Source organism: Nilaparvata lugens, chromosome 2, assembly GCF_014356525.2.
Source record: "Nilaparvata lugens isolate BPH chromosome 2, ASM1435652v1, whole genome shotgun sequence".
In the NCBI taxonomy this organism is placed as follows: domain Eukaryota; kingdom Metazoa; phylum Arthropoda; class Insecta; order Hemiptera; family Delphacidae; genus Nilaparvata; species Nilaparvata lugens.
Window position 1 is genome coordinate 71,730,974 of NC_052505.1, and position 17,298 is coordinate 71,748,271.

The window sequence follows — 17,298 nt, forward strand, 5'->3', positions numbered from 1 at the left end:
CTGTAAATTCATCCTTCCTCATCCATGCATAGTATAGAAGTTTCTTTATATAAATTTGACGTAATGTCATCACTTTAAATTTGGCAAATGTTTCACTACTAGAAAAAGCCCTTGGCTTATTAAGAATTGCTTTTATTATCATTTTTTGAAATGTAAAAATTTTATTCATGAAAAACATCATACGCTCCTCCCCATACATAGATTGAACATAGGCAAAGTAAAGGACCCTAAGTAATTTAATGTCTAATAATTTACGGACTTTATAAAAGATAAAGGAAATAAATTTTAAGCGTTTACAAATATATTCTATATGAGGTCCCACTTAAGGTTACAATCAACCATGATGCCCAGATACTTTATAGATTTTTCATTTTTTAGTTGAGGGCATGCACAATCCTCCATTTCTCAAAATCACAATTTGTATGTATTTTTAAATTCATAGCATCATTTGGTTGACCAACTATTGTAGGAGAAAATGTAATATATTTAGTTTTTGATGTATTTATACTCAATGTATTAATATCAAGCCATTGTTTAACAATGGATATTACTCTTTCTGCTCTCGAGTACGTCTCCAACCATGAGCGGTCCTTAACTATTACAGCCGTATCGTCAGCAAAGGAATTATTTTCGAACTATCAATATTTAGTTTAAAGATGTCGTTGATATAGAGTAAAAATAAAATCGGGGAGAAAACTGTACCTTGTGGTAATCCAAAGTCGTTAAGTATTGTAGTATTTGATTTGTAACTGTTGTTATCAGATATTAATTGTGTCCGATCACTTGAATAATTCTTAAATAATTCAAGACTTGAATAATTCTTAAATAATTCAAGACTTGAATAATTCTAAATAATTCAAGGTGGAGTCCTCTAATCCCGTACCTCTCCAATTTTTTTAGTAATTTATTGTGGGGTATGGTATCATAGGCTTTTGCCAGGTCAATCATTATAGCTAGGCATTTGTTGTTATTGGAAGACATGGCTTCAGAAATTTCATTTGTAAAGGCGGCCAGAGCATCCTCAGTATTTTTGTTACTTTGGAAGCCATATTGATCCCTATGAATTATGTTGTGCTTGTTTATAAAACCATCAATCTAGTTTTGATTGCTTTCTCCATTATTTTTGCTAGATTACTGATTAAACTTATGGGTCTATAATTCTCCGGAAGATCAACGTTACCTGACTTGAAAAGCGGTTAATTCTGGCTGTCTTGAAGCAAATCGGGAATTTACCAGCCTCAAAGCATTTATTAATGATGAACGTAAAGGTTCTGCAATCCAAGTAGATATTTTCTTTATTTTAATATTATTGATATGGTCTAGTCCGGGGCTTGCTGAATTCTTCAATTTTTTTATAATACATTTAATCTCATCACTCGTAACAGGATTCAGGGTAAAATGTTCGTTTATTAATGGGAAGTGGTCGTTGTATATTTCATCACAATCTACATTATAGCCGGAATTTTACTAGCATATTCTCTACCTACATTTGCGAAAAATTGTTCAATTAATTGGGGTCATTTTGATATTATTTCCTTTGTCAGCATTTTTACCAATAATTTCCCTCATAACATTCCATAATTTATCACTATGTTTTTGTGTTCCTCTAATTTATTTTTATAATAATTTGTTTTAGTGATATTGATCAATTCATTCAACTTATTTCTATAATCTTTAAACTTGTTTTTTGATAAAGTGTTATATGGCTGTTTAATTAGTTTTAATTTCATTGAATCCCTTACATTTAATGACTTGATAAGACCCGGTGTAATCCAAGGCTTTAAGGCTCGTTTTTAGAGGCTCATCATTAGAGTACAAGAACCCCCAGTCTTCGTCTTCGATGCGTTTAGTCAGTAGTGCATAGTCAATTATAGGAAAGCTACTTTTTTGTTTCGCCTGTCTGTTATTTGATAGATGGATGTGTAAAGTATACTATTAAATAATAAAATAAATAATAAAATTTAAATAATAAAATTGATTTTATAGTTGAAATAATTATTATGATAATAAACTACAGCGACCTTTGTTAATTTACGCAGTTACTCTACAACACTTTTTGGTGGAAATTAATTTCAAAAGTGCGCGCCAAAAACTTGAACTAAGATCTGAAGTGGCAATGTACCTAGAATACATTGTATCTATTCTAGGTACCTTGTGAAGTGGTGTTCCATGGGAACAACCAGTCACGTGATGGAACAATTTACGATTGGAACTGGAACAATTTACTGTACACAGAACGTACACATTGAAAAATTGGTGGTTAAACTATCCTCAGCCCTCTATGCCACCAAACGTATAAAAGCAATAGCTGACTACTCGGATGGCTTACTATTCGCTATTTGCATCACATGTGGGCTATGGAATAATAGCAAAGTGAGCAGCCCCGCAGACCTACATTGTGCAAGTTCTAATTATCCAAAAGAAAATTATAAGAATAATAAGTAATTTACCATATGATACACACTGCGAACCATAATTCATACAGGATAGGATCCTCACTGTAATATACCTATAAATACTCAAAACAATAATGCACATAAAAAATTCAAACCAGACAAGCAACACAGAAAGGTGCGTACAGATATACGCGCCTCAACACGCTCCGCAATCGCTCCACGCACGCCACGCGCTCGCCCCGCAATCGCTCCGATCATGAACGTTACGGGAGATGTTAGCTCTTCTTGCGTTCCACTCTTGCTCCCCGGTCGATCATCAATCGGTCTGCTCGAGTGACGTTCGATTGCGGAGCAGAGCGAAAGTCTTTACGCACCTGAAGAAATATCCATGAGCACAACACAAGAAGAAAGAATGATCTTGAAATTCCTTACAACAGTCTACAAAAATCACAAAGACAACCGGAATCTTCAGGTGTAAATTTTTCAACTGTCTACCGTTCCGCATCAACGTTAGTAGACAGAAACTACTAACTTTGGTACCGGATAACCTAAAACAGATTGAATCTCAAAAACAATTCAAAGAGGCTCTCAAAAAGTATATGACGGAGAACCCTCTGTATTCAATACAAGAATTCATGGAGCTAAACACTCAGCGGATTTTCAGCTGATAACCTGACCTCACCCTCCTACCTTACCTGACGTGCCCCTAATCACAATGATATAGTTGGTAAAAAGAAAAGTGAAAGAAAACAAACATCTTGGTTTGCTCATTGAAAAGAAAACCAGTTGCATCAGATCCAGTAAAACTGTTAAGATTCTGGTTGGATGAGAGATTGAGCTGGAATCATCATGTGAACCAAATATGCAGGAAATTGTCCAGAGTGCTGTACCTCCTCCTTAAGCCTGTGCAAAGGCTGAAAATAAATTTTCTACTGATGATATAATTATTTATTATTATAATATATAATTATATATTATTTCAAAGTTTTCCGATTTGAATATCATCAAGCTATCAAAATTAAAAAGTTTTCCCAGGAAAATTTTTTCTGGTCATTACTTTTTGAGATATGAGCGTCTAAAGTTTTAATTTTTGGGACAGAACATTTCAAATTCGGTAAGAGATGAAAAAATGAGATTCAGAGTATAAATTCTTTATGATATTGTAGGTTGAATAAAACAAAAATTTTCTGAAAATATCAATATTTGAGAAAGTTATCTATCATTCAATTCACTAAAAATGACAAAAAAATGATTCACATTATTCATTATTATTCAAATGATTTACTCAACTAAAAGTTATTTTTAGTGAATTGAATAAATTTCTCAAATATTAATATTTTCAGAAAATGTTTGTTTTATTCAGTCAACAATATCATAAAGAATTTATACTCTGAATCTCATGTGTTTATCTCTTACCGAATTTGAAATGTTCTGTCCCAAAAATGTAAACTTTAAACGCTCATATCTCAAAAAAGTAATGATCGGAAAAAAATGTTTTCCTGAGAAAAAAAACTTTTTCATTTTGATAGCTAGAAGATATACAAATCGAAAAACTTTGAAATATATCACCAGTAGAAAGTTTATTTTTAGCCTTTGCACAGCCTTAAGCTGAGATATGTGGTGGATCAGAGCAGTTTTGTCATGGCCTATAATTCGCTATTTCACAGCCATATTTATCATCTATGCCCTTCTGCTGTGTGGTCACGCACCAACTGTCCATGATTGCTACTGCAAAATAAGGTTCTGAGGATAGTGACATTTTCCAGCTTCAGGGATCACTGCAGGCCACTATTTAGAGATCTTGGGATACTCACGGTGTACAGTCAATATGTGTTATGCTCGCTGATGTATATCAAGAGGAACCTGGAGCAGTTACAGTTTAGCGATGCATTGATATCGCCACGTTAATAGGTTAATAGACATGGACATTCAACGCCCCGTTTCTAGTGACATTAGCGCTCCTACAACATGGGCCTGCCTTGTATGGCGTGTGTATCTGTGTGATCTCAATAAACTGCCGCTTTCTAGCATAACCTTGTATTGGCTACATTCTTTATAGTTTTGTTAATAAAAACACCCCCGAAAGTTTTTTTTTTCCAATAATCACTGTTAATGTATTTCAAAGTCAGTATGTGAGTTTTACAAAGTATTAAAATGGTTGTTGCATGTGCTTCATATGGATAGTTGTTAACAATCGATGTAATAAGACTGAGAATAAAGAAAAAGAAATTATATACTTTCTCCGTTCTCAAACGATCTTGAAAAAAGAAAAAATGAATTGAAATATCAAAGGTAACTAAGCTTACTTTAATCAGTTATATTTGCAATATTAAATAGTCAAGTGTATTTTTAATGCAGTGCCTGCAGTCATAGTTATCCATCACTGATTATTATCATTGAACGCATAAATCTGTTGTTCTATGATCATCAAGTACGTATTATTTTATATTAATTTGAAGGTCTTCAAATTAAAACTCTGAATTATTTGAAGAACTTAATTTAATTCTGCATCCTAATATTAAAAGTTTTTTATTTTACAGAAAATCCCTCAAAGGAGATTCTATGGGCAGCTGAACGTGGAGAGATGGAAACAGTTGTTAATCTAATCGAACAGAATTCTTCAGTTGTGACTGCAACAGATAAGGATGGTTACACTCCACTACATAGGGCATGCTACAATAACCATGTTGAAATAGCCAACGTGAGTGCCACACTTTTGTCAATAGTTATGCTTTTAGCAGTTTTTAAATCTAAATAATTCAATTTATGTTTCACAAGACTCTCTTGGTGTCTTTATTGAAATTTAATCTCTTGAAAGCACTCCTCATACAACTCCCTATAAGGTATAACTCCTTAGTTGTATTCATTATAAGTTTCGTTTTTAAAAGTGCCAAAAACCGTGTTAGTTAATTGAATCAAATTGAACTCTTACCACAGAATAGTAACGGCAATTTGCCACAGGTTAATAATGTCAAGATCCGGCACACATTTTTCTGATGTGATTATTTCAAGTAGATTACTATTTTCAAAGTCTCAACTGCTATTGTTGTTATTGTTGTTATGTTATTTTGCAGTTATTATTGAGACATGGTGCCGACTTGTCAGCAAAAACAATTGACGATTGGCAACCTTTACATTCGGCGTGCAAATGGAATAGTGTTCAATGTGCAGAACTGCTAGTATCCAAAGGAGCTGATGTTAATGCTGTCACAAAAGGAGGTATAAACTAATACAGACCTGTTTTTGAAAAAGCTTTTCTATGTGAATTAAGTCAGTAACTTGATTTTTAAAAAACAGAAGTAATTGACCTTAGTAAGAAGGAACTAAGGAACCGTTTGGAAATTATTAAGAAGAGTTGTTTGATGATGGGGTTTTCAGTTTATCAGCAAATGTGTTTATTCAATATTGTAGTATTTTATTGTTTTGAATGTTGTTGCTTGTGATTAAATTTCTAAAACTCAAATGTTCATGATGAGATGAAGGGCCTTCTCCATCAGTGTTATGATGAAGGGCCTTCTCCATCAGTGTTATGATAGTACAATAACGTTGATTCCATTCCAGATTCTAAGCCTAATATGGGTAAATAGCATAGATAATATTCTTTAAAATTTTATGTGCCATTAATATTGTATTACTGTATGTATTTATGTATTCGTAGAATTGCTATGCGAATTAAGTTAATTGTGTAGGAGTAGGATTAAAATGTGGTAAACAAATAAAAAAGCTGCATACACAGGGACACAGTAGCGTCCACTATCTGCTATGGGAACGCGGAATTGAATATGCAAAGAACTCAGATGTACATGGCATTTCCAATTCATAGTTCCCGCGACAGCTAATGGGCGTCTAGTTAACGCTACTATTGTTACTGTGAGCTAAACATTGAAATATGTCATTTTCAGGAATCACACCACTGCACTTGGCAGCTTCAAACAGTTATGCAGTCGAAATAATGGAGCTGTTACTGATGAATTCTGAAACAGATGTGAATGTGAAGAACGACAGTGATGACTTGCCAGTTGATATTGCCAGGAGAACTGGAAAGTACGACTTTCTCTTCGATATAGCTGAGCCATGTTTCAATGCATGATATAAGGTAATACTGAAATATTACATATTTTAAATGCAAATCACTTTCCAACTTGATAATATAGTATTGTTTATTTACATTCCTAACACAACAGAGGAGGTGAAAATGGACTAAATTTCAGAAAATAGAAAATCTGGTTTGGCGCACACACAACTTTCCTTGCCGTTATGAAAATTGATCACCTGACGCTAGTGTTCACGCGCATCTCGAGTCAACTATTCAAAGATCTGAGCCAGCTGGTGACAGGACAATAACGCTGGAGACACGAGGTCTGCTATCTCTCCTTAGTGAATTATTTAATAGAATCAACAGTTGCCAACAGTTTGCAATTGAATAATCACATTTTCTCGAATTTCCAGCTTATTTTCAATTTTAGGTGAAAATGTTACTAAACATTAATTGTAGAGATTTTCATGCTTTTCCACTTGAATTGTTTTGTTTAAATTGTATCTGAAGTCTGATAATTGGGAATCTAAAATCAAACTTTGCATAGATGGGACAGAGCTCCTGGAATTTTTACAGATATGGGACTTGTGGCAGTTGATAGAGCTTATCAATGACTATTTTAAGTATAAATTTGATCAAAATCGTTGGAGCCGTTTTCGAGAAAATCGCGAAAAAAACTGTTTTTGACAACATTTTCGCCATTTCAGCCGCCATCTTGAATCGCATTTGATCGAAATTGTTCCTGTCGGACCCTTATAGTGTAAGGACCTTAAGTTCCAAATTTCAAGTCATTCCGTTAATTGGGAGATGAGATATCGTGTACACAGACACACACACACACCACACACACACACACACACACACACACACACACACACACACACGCAGACCAATACCCAAAAACTACTTTTTTGGACTCAGAGGACCTTGAAACGTATAGAAATTTGGGTACCTTTATTTTTTTCGGAAAGCAATACTTTCCTTACCTATAGGGCAAGGAAAGTAAAATCATAACCCTATTCCAGACTTTATGTTATCTAAATTTGGGAGATAAATAGTACAAGGAGTATCCTTCATTTTTCCGTTCCGGCAAGTGCTTTCTAGTGAAAAATAATAAATACTTGCTCTCATATGTAATTGACGGACGATTCCCATGTATGTATGCTCACGACAATAAAGAATGAATTGAATTGCACGCTTGGTCATGCATAACCAAGGTTGCACTTGCACATATATGCATTCAATGTGATCACACCCTTATGATTTGGACACTCATTTCATCAAAAACGCAGTTTAGATAAGGAATCATTTTATTCAATAAATTATACTATCAAATCTAGTGTTATTTATTTACAAAATATGTTTGAATTACAGAGGATGATCAGACTTATCAGGCATTTTCCTCCTCGTTTTCTGCGGATGGTGTACCCCATAACTTGATGGAGCCGCCGGAAGCGGAGAGCAGGAAAGGTGCGGTGGGGTGCACACTGAGCGAGTGGATTGGCCTTGTCCTGCCCTCGTCATGCACCAACTTGCCAACCACCTCCGCCTGCACCAGGTCTGTCTTGTGGCCCGAATATCTGCAACACCAACAAACCATATTACACATCTTAGTTAGTTTTAGGAAAATGAAAACAAACTATTAATAATAGCTTTTAAACTTCATAAATAATATATTCGATTACTGTATACTGACTGACTCTTGAACGATTAATTAGATTGATGATCAGAAATAATGAGAATTTTAAACCAAATGATATCTTATTATAATTCCAATTCTGAGTTAAACAAATTAATCCAATTAACTCTGAATGATTTCACAATCGACCAATCAATATATTATAAGTAAATTATTATATTAGCTTTATAGTATCACTGATCTTTGTATATAATATATAATTGATTGAGTATACAAAGTAAAAGTAAAGGTAACAGAATTCAAAATAATTCTATTAAAAATTGAACATGAATCAATAACTTATTGCACATGTGTATATTTTTATAGATTCATGAAACTTACTGTAGTTGACATTTTATTTTCACTCGATGTATTTCAAGCAAAATCTTTAAAAATGCATTCCACCAATGTAGCAATTCTAATCCAGCAATAAAATGGGTTGAATGGAAAATTTGTTGTTTGATAGAAAATACCTAATATACTTCTTTCAAATATATAGATTCTTAATTTTCTAAAATGTTTAGTTCAATTGATTCAATATTTGTCACAAAGTGATGAGTTCAAATGATGATTAGTCAGGACATCAAAACGTTACTACAAATAACACCAGTAACTATTTAAATAACTTTACCAGGAAAACTTTACTTTTCCTAGAGGGGGAAAAACATTCATAATATTTATTGAATATATTATTCGATCTTATAAGTAATATTCTGAAGCAGCGATGAACACTCGGTTATCGATTTCACAGCCTTGGGAAGCGGTTTGCACCCAAATATGAAATGAATTAAGCCCAACTTACTCATTCAGAAGTTCTCCACTTGTTTTATCGAACAACCTGATGACACTGTCTGTTGCGCTGACTAGAATGCATTGACCATCTCTTGTGAAATTCACACATGTAACAGGCTCTGGAAAATTCAAATTATATGAGTACATTCAATTTACCGGTTTTCTGAATCAGATTTTCCATGTTGTCATTTTTATTTCTTTTGTTAATTTTTCAAATATGCAAATGTGGTTTATTTAAAGTTATTAGATTATCTTTTTCTCGTGTTTTTTATTTTTTGCTTTCCTAGATGCAGGGTTTCTCAAAATTAAATCATTGATGCAGGAAGATCTGATGTATGAGCTGGTTTCACCAATCATGTTTGAGATGTTCTACAAAGCATACACTTTCATAAAATAAAACATGTTTTAATGGGATCGACAACTGATAAATCATAAATACTCAAATCCACAAGTAGAACTCAACAGGTTTATAGAATAAGACAACTGTTTAGAATTTCTTCGAAATGTGTTTTCAAGAGTGTTTTCACTAAAAATTGGACTTAAATTCAAAAATGAATGAAACATAACCTACTTTTTGGACTAGTGTATGAATGAAAATTCGGGGAAGGAACAGTTTTGTGCCTGTTTGTCCATCCCCAATCATTTTAATGAATCACACATCGCACTATTACATATTTTGTACTTACGAATATAACAGATTATTTTCAATACTGAGTAGATAATATTCGACAAATCCACAATACAGATTAGACTGCAATTCACAGTGAAAACAGTTCTCTTGAATAAAACACCATGTTTACCTCCAACAAAGTCTTCAGTGATTTGGCCTTTTCTTATATCGTAGAATCGAACACTGCAATCAAGCGATGAAGTGAGAATTTCTTCATTGGTAACTTGCATGTAGGTTATACTGTCCTTCGCTTCTCTCAGCACCTGTAAGATACAAAAATAAATTAATTGTTGGACGAGCCTTAGCGAGTTCTTACTTTTGACTTACTGAAAACCAAAGTCGTTAACGGACAACGACTCTGTATGTTCTACAATAACTTGAGAGAGAATTGATCAATCAGCTTCAAATTTTGAACACGTTTTCTTCGAACCGTTTTACAGGCCAAGTTCGTTGAGCAAAATTGATTCAAATGTGATGGTTTCTTGATCCATTCTGAGCTGCGATGTATTAACACACTTTTTCTATGTATTTCACACGATACGAAATACAAAGAAAAAGTGTGAAAATTGATTCACTCCTTCGTCCTTTGTGAGAGCTATCACACAGACAGTCCTTCATGCGCTGACACATGATTTCAGCTGGTTAATATACAACATAATTTATAACTTTTACATCAACAAACTGATACGGGTTGAGATATCAATGTGTAGTTTTCGCCATTTATTTTCTCTTGGAATCTATATTGAAATCATGCATCACATTCAATTCAATTTTCAATTTAATTCAATTTGACCACCTCATTTCAAAAAATGAATTTGAAATCATGGAGGATCATAGATTTTAAAGCGACAGAGTAATTTTTCATTTCAAATAGGATCCCCAATGAAACCTAGATTCAAATTATTCTTGTTAGAGAAATATTTATCTTTTTGACTGTTTCCGTGATTTTTATCAACTCTGTATAATTAATAGTTGCTGGTTTCAAAGATTATAATACAACAGTTCTTGAGCGAGTTCTCAAACCCAGGGGTCACTAGTATTCATTAAATGTATAAAAATCATCAAGACCCAGTCTCTCGGCTGAATGTGGTGACACTCAGACTAGGCTATTCAAGTGTCGGGTACTCCAACTGAGAGGCTAGTGCTCGGTTTCACCAAACTTGGTAAAACGGCTAGCGACTCGAGTATCGAGTATCTTCAATAAAATGAGGTTACAGCGAGAACAGAAACACGTTCAATTATTAATTACAATATACAACAATAGTTGTACAGTATAAAAATAAGTCATAAGGCTATTGGCAACTAGAGCAGTGACAATGAGCAAGACAAACAACTAAAGTCGTAGGGTCCGAAGGACTGGGGTATACACCACTGGAGTCGTACGATTTTACTCGTACCAGTGTGATTATAACCTAATATTGTACAAGATTTCAACAGTAGTTTTTGAAAAATACCTAAAGTGAAGCTGCATGCCGACAATATTATATTCCCAGTTACATAGGCCAAAAACCGTTTTGGCCTATTACTGGAGAATTATATTCATAGAAGATTGCAGCAATCATTAATGCATTATTGACTTCCTATATATATATTCCATGTTTATTGGCTTCCTTGTATTATTTCAAGCCTTATCTGTTCTCCATCGTCCATTTTTAACGTCTAGCTTCATTTGTTTCTGAATGAATGGAAAAGTAGAGCAGCCTGCACACAGGGACAATAACAGCTGCCGCGGGAACGCGGAATTGAAAATATCTAGAGCTCAAATGCACATAACCTTTCCAATTCCGCATTCCCGTAAACTACTATTGTCTCTGTGTGCGTGTACAGGCCGGCTGTTAAGGGGTACCTGAATGGGTTCGTTGCTTCTACTTTTGATGTCCCAGCACATGACCGTGTTATCGTGTGAGCCTGAGAAAGCGACCGTTGACTCCTCGTTGTAGCGGACACAGGTGACCCGACTGGCGTGGCCTCGCAGTCTACGAATCGGCTGACCCGTCGACACATCCCACACAATCACAGTCTTGTCGCTCCCACCCGACAATATGAAACTGAAACAAAACGGTTCATTGTATTCGTGTAACTATCTATTATGTCACAACTGATTGTCATCTTCCAGATTATCTTTCTATGAAGTAATTTTCGATTAGTTTGATATGATATAAATAAATACCATATTCCTCTCACTTTAAACTCAATACTGATATAATCCAAGGCTAACAATTATGTTGCATATTTGAATGATTATTATCAATACCACCAATATTGAATGATTAAGGAGGCAGTTGATTTATATAAGTAGAACTAAAATAATAAACCTTAATCCGGACCACTTTCTCGAAGATTCTTAAGATTAGGTAGTAGAAAAATTAAACTAAAAAATAAACTGGACCTTAAGTAACTTTTTTTGAGCCACGTATGAGGCTCAAGATTTCTGCTCGAACTACGTATTGAATGGAATGAGATTTCTTTAGCTATATTTTATTAGAAGTGGACTCGCGTACAAATTTTGCTTTTCTTTTTTCTCTCTGGTTTTCCACTCTCATTCTTCCCCTTTTCACTCCTCTTCACCGGCAATTCCTAGCCAGTACCCTCTTTTGCACCCTCCACCAGCCTATTACAAGATATCGTGATAAGTTCAATAAATTAGCATTGTGTAACGCATACTATCTGGGCCAACATTTAAATTTAATAGACACTTGACTGTAGGATTTTGAAGTGACTAGATGTTTGAACAGAATTCATGCATGTATTTAGAAATTCACCACGAAACCTACCAGTTTGTCTTCTTACTTGTCACTTACTACTGATCCTTAATAAGCCTTTAAACTGATTACGAGGGTACTTGCAAATTAGTAGGCCTATTAATGATTGTGTTCCACATGGGAATTAATTTTATAGTTTACTTTCCCCAGTGTAAATTAAACCTGAAATTATAATTATTTTTATTATACAAAAGTGACATCTTTTCTCACCTACTGTCACAAGATCCACATGCATCCAGTACGTCACTGCCATGACCTCCATAAGTTTTAAGTAGTAAGGATGTGTGTGGATTCCACAATTTCAGTTTTTTATCGCCTCCACATGTGATACAATAGGCACCATCAACTGTAAGCAAAAATACATAATTTGAAGAGAAAAAAATTGAAACTTGAATGTTTTTGGAACATGTACCGACATTGCTGTAATAAATGATTATTTACACTCATTTTGTCTTGAACAATGATACAATAATAATTATATTACGTTATTTCTGTTATATTATGGATACTATAATTACTATATCTATTACTATTTCAACTGATAAGACTTGTAGGATTATGTTATATTATAAGCACCTTATGATGAGGAATACAGAGTAATCCAAGAGTTGCTTACCCCAAACAAAAAGAAGATTATTTTACTAATAATATACTTGATGGTGGCAAATTGAACTGCTTTGAATCCTTATTAATTTGGCCAACATTCCCTCCGCTGAGGTATCTTTCAACAGTCATTTCGGCCGTGGGGATGGGACATCAAGCTGAGGAGACATATGCCATAGCCATATGTGGTCATGATGTATCATGTACTTTTCCACTGACATATCTCCTAGGGTCTACTCATGTGGGATCATTCAGACAAGGTTGTGGACATACTGAAACTGCAAAATCGAGTTGCCAGGATCATTTCTGCAAGACTGGGTATTCTAACAGTAGTCAGCCACTTCCTCCTTCCCTGCCTTATGTACTTCAAGAAGAATCAACAAATATTGTTAACTCGAACTGATATGTGCATCACCACAACACTAGGCATCGAGAGATGTTTGACGTCACCAGTGTGCGTCTCCAGAGATCGCAAGGATGCTATAGGAGTTCACCACTACGCTACTTTAACAGGTTGCCTGCAGGGGTGAAGCAGGTGGAACTCTGCGTGTTCGAGAGAGTTGTGACCAGTTTCCTGAGATCCAGGACTTATTACGATGTCCAGGAATTTATGATGTCCTCTCTTTAATGCTATGTGGCTGAATTCACTTTAAGTTAGAGAATACCTTAAATGAAGTTTTGATTTGAACTGATCACTACCATCTTGATCATTTAGTGCTTTTAAGTTTATTTACTTTCCTTGCCCTACTACCGTAGGTGAAAAGAGTATAGCTTTTTATATTTTTATTGTGACATACGCCATCGATCCTACAATAATGGATGAAGTAGACGTTATAAGTTACTTGTTACTCACTTGAAGTTTTTGGACGGCAATAAATTTCACATTCTCAAATTTCTCTTTATTGATGATCTTATTTGGCGCATTCCCTCATTCACAATTAGAGCTGTATGGTGATAATTGGGTTCGTTTTTAATAATAAAAAACAATATTCATTGATTCATTTATTTTGCCCCCTCCCTGCCCCCCGAAAAATCCATGTCCGGATCTGGCATTAGAAACATTTGGTAGCCGTATCTAATAGGCAAGTACTCATAAGGACAATATTGCATAAAATAACACATTAATAATTTAGCATATTACAACTCAAAATATAGTTCCTCTACTTAACTACGGTATCAACATTGGCTACAAATATTATTATTTTCAAACCCATCACCATATAAAACTGTAGTAATAAATTATGTAAGCTTTGAGGCTTTTTATTTATGTTAACTTAATTCTAGAAGGGTATATTTCTATTCCAGTTACACTAAGGGTATACTGTATACAGCGCTCCAAAACAAAATGACATAGATTAAAAAAGTTGTTATTTAATATCATTCATTTATGTACTGGGTATGATATATACAGTATATTTCATACATATGGTTTCAACATAAATATCAACTCAAATTGTCCTGATTGGAGAGTATAAAAACGTTCTTTGGAACCCTGTTAAAAATCCACAGGAAACATAGTCATGCTGAAAAACATTTACTTTCTCATCAATTGAAATTTTTCATTCATAATAAACATTGAACAACATTAGAAAATTATTTTCACAAGGGAAATTTATGAATTTGGCACATTTGATTGTGATTTGTGTGTGTAGGTGACTAGCTCGGTAGATTTTTGAGACTGAACACAATAGATTGTGTTTATCACGGCGCGGTGATAACGCAACGGTCTAATAATCAAGAGAACCCGAGTTCGTATCTCGACCGGGGTAAAAGTTTTTGACCACAGCACAACCACATACATTCGGCCACCCCGTCTTTCGGAGGAGACGATCGGTCCCGATTATCTAAAATGTAGTCATCATCTCTCATCATCCCTCTCACTCATTACCCATGCACAAGCCTATGAGCTTATGTGGGCATCACCCTCACTTTATTATTATTATTTGTCTTCCGCTTTCTCCTCAATGAAGACAAAACACAGTCTATTGTGTTCAGTCTCAGAGATGGGGATGGGTACAATTTTTCCCCCATCAAACTGTTAGGGTTCATCCTTGACAGGAAGCTTTCATGGGGCAAATACATTGAGGCAGTCTTCTCCAGGTTGAGCAGGGTGGTTTTCCTGCTGAGAGTTCTTAAATACAGTGTGCCACATCATTATCCCCTCAGGGGTACAGTGTGCCCCTGGAATGTTTGAGTCTGAGGAGTGACTTTCATGACTACAACACAAGAGGCAGAAGCCAACTCAACCTGCCCTTCACAAGGCTGAGTAGGATACAAAATAGCCCTGGTAGCCTCAGCATGAGGCTTTTCAACCGGTTGCCAGCATCAGCGAGGACTCTTACAACACGGCAGTTCAACAAATGCACCTATGCATTCCTCGTGAAAACCCCTCTTTATTCAATAAGAGAGTTTTTCAATATCCCGGATGTTACCATCGAATTTTATGGGATACTGTTTTTCTTCATGTGAAAATGTGTTTTTTTGCACCTAAGACTTAATTTGCTCATTAATATAATAGGCTTTATCAATTTAAGTGCTTTCTTGTAAAAATTAGAATAATAACTTCTCCTGTTGTAGATACGTATGTTTTGTGTGCTTGTTTTTCTGACGAACCAATTGCTACTATTAGCTTACAAGGTAATAAAGATAATTTATTCATTTATCTTAAATATATTATTTTGGATTTTTTTAGAGCTGATTTTGTATGGCCTCCCCCTCTGGTGTAGAGCCACAGATGTCGTCCGAGTCCTTCGTCTACAGAAGAGGGCCTTGAGGATTATTTGTGGGACTGGTAGATTAGCCCACTGTCACCCGCTCTTTATTAAAGAGAATAATCCTCATCGTCTTCTCCCTCTATGCAGAACTCATCTCCCTCTATTCTTCATACTCTTTGCAGAACACATGCGAACGTGGGGTTGCTTGTGACCCGACAGAGCTTCCACCCGTATAAGACTAAAGGTAGACTCAGGCTGCATGTACACTACCAGAGGCTGAGCAGATCCCGGACTGGTGTATCAGTATCAACCCATATGTATATCAGCCTCTATAACAGACTGCCTCTGTTGGCCAGGGATATGCCTGCTGTGCGAATTCGAGGGGCCTTGCACTATCTGTACTCACTCGTTGAGTTCTATATAGTGTTCCATTTGATGGACCTTATTAATTAAATACCAACTAGAGTTTTTGAAAAACTTAAATGTGGTTCTTAGTTAAATTTTTTTTTTGTTCTCTTCTACCGTCTTCATCTACATTTTTCTCTTCCATCAGTATCACTTATGAATGGAAATGGCACAGCATGACTTTAGAGCACCGAGAAAACATCAAATAGCATTAAAGTTTAGGTTATTATTTAAAATATGGCACGAATCAATGAAACATATTATCACTAATGAATCATGATATCAGCTAATAGAGCATTGTGGAAAATTAAAAGCCATGAATGTTGAGGAATGTAGAGCTAAAAATATTAGGCTACAGTAGGCCTACTGGGGAATGAACTTTCCAGTGGGACACTAGGTCTGACTCAGTGCCCCAGTGTATCTTTGTTTAAAAAATCATCAACCTTTTCAAATTTACAAAAATATTTTGTAAGGTGACACATTCTTTTGATATGAATGTGTATTTTAATGAATATAAAAAACTAGTTGTAAATTTTATTGAATACAAACCATTAAATCGCACGGCTCTTACAGCTCCTTGTTTGCAGTCAATAGTTTTCAAGACGTCGTATTTCATTTCAGGAAACACAATAAATCTTCAGATTACCGGGAACTATAGATAGGATTATTCTTTTATAAGCATGCTCTTGAACTCTTCTTATTTATTATTCTATAACAAAACAAAGTTATCCAGTGACACAAGGTTAGTAATGGTAAATAATAATATAACCTAAAAAATATTTAGATTCCCAATCACCAATAAAATTTTGAAATCCCGCTCTTGAGGGATTGGTAAAAGTGGGTCAGTGAAAAATCTGTATATCTAACACATCTTATGCTTATGCGCAGGTAACTTTTTTTTAATCCTTTGACAGAGTAAAAAACATGATCCCTTCAGGTTTTCATAATTACTATTTTCAAATTTCAAATTTTCAAATTTCAAATTTATTCAAGTAAGTTACAATACATTCTGGTTCATACACGAATCTACAATAAATTACAGTACAACAGCCAATTATGCAGCAAATTTCACATATTATGAAAACTTATTAATTACAATGAAGATTGAATGCAACATTAGAATATTGATAATATAGTATTGTAATATAACTACATAAATCAGCGGTGTTTCAACAATGAATAAATGATAATTTCAATGAATAAATATACACCCCACTATATATTATATGTGTTGGGGTATAA

At 34.7% G+C, this 17,298-nt stretch overlaps 2 protein-coding genes across 2 annotated transcripts in view; one reads left to right on the forward strand and one right to left on the reverse strand.

The window, feature by feature from the left end:
• LOC111043987 (ankyrin repeat domain-containing protein 49) overlaps positions 1 to 8,567 on the forward strand; it is a 20,732-nt gene extending 12,165 nt beyond the window's left edge. Inside the window, exons 3-6 of the mRNA XM_022329036.2 lie at positions 4,937 to 5,097; positions 5,471 to 5,615; positions 6,299 to 6,492; positions 7,807 to 8,567. Coding sequence (XP_022184728.2) covers positions 4,937 to 5,097; positions 5,471 to 5,615; positions 6,299 to 6,486 — 494 coding nt within the window. The 3' untranslated portion in view covers positions 6,487 to 6,492; positions 7,807 to 8,567. The remainder of the gene's footprint in view (positions 1 to 4,936; positions 5,098 to 5,470; positions 5,616 to 6,298; positions 6,493 to 7,806) is intronic.
• LOC111043986 (WD repeat domain-containing protein 83) lies at positions 7,763 to 17,011 on the reverse strand. The gene is made up of 6 exons (XM_022329035.2): positions 16,606 to 17,011; positions 12,545 to 12,680; positions 11,419 to 11,620; positions 9,703 to 9,835; positions 8,913 to 9,021; positions 7,763 to 8,012 (listed from the first exon to the last, which is right to left on the reverse strand). Exons 1-6 carry the CDS (start codon positions 16,670 to 16,672, stop codon positions 7,823 to 7,825), a joined length of 837 nt encoding a protein of 278 aa, XP_022184727.2. The 5' UTR covers positions 16,673 to 17,011; the 3' UTR covers positions 7,763 to 7,822.
• Between the last annotated feature and the right edge of the window lie 287 nt (positions 17,012 to 17,298).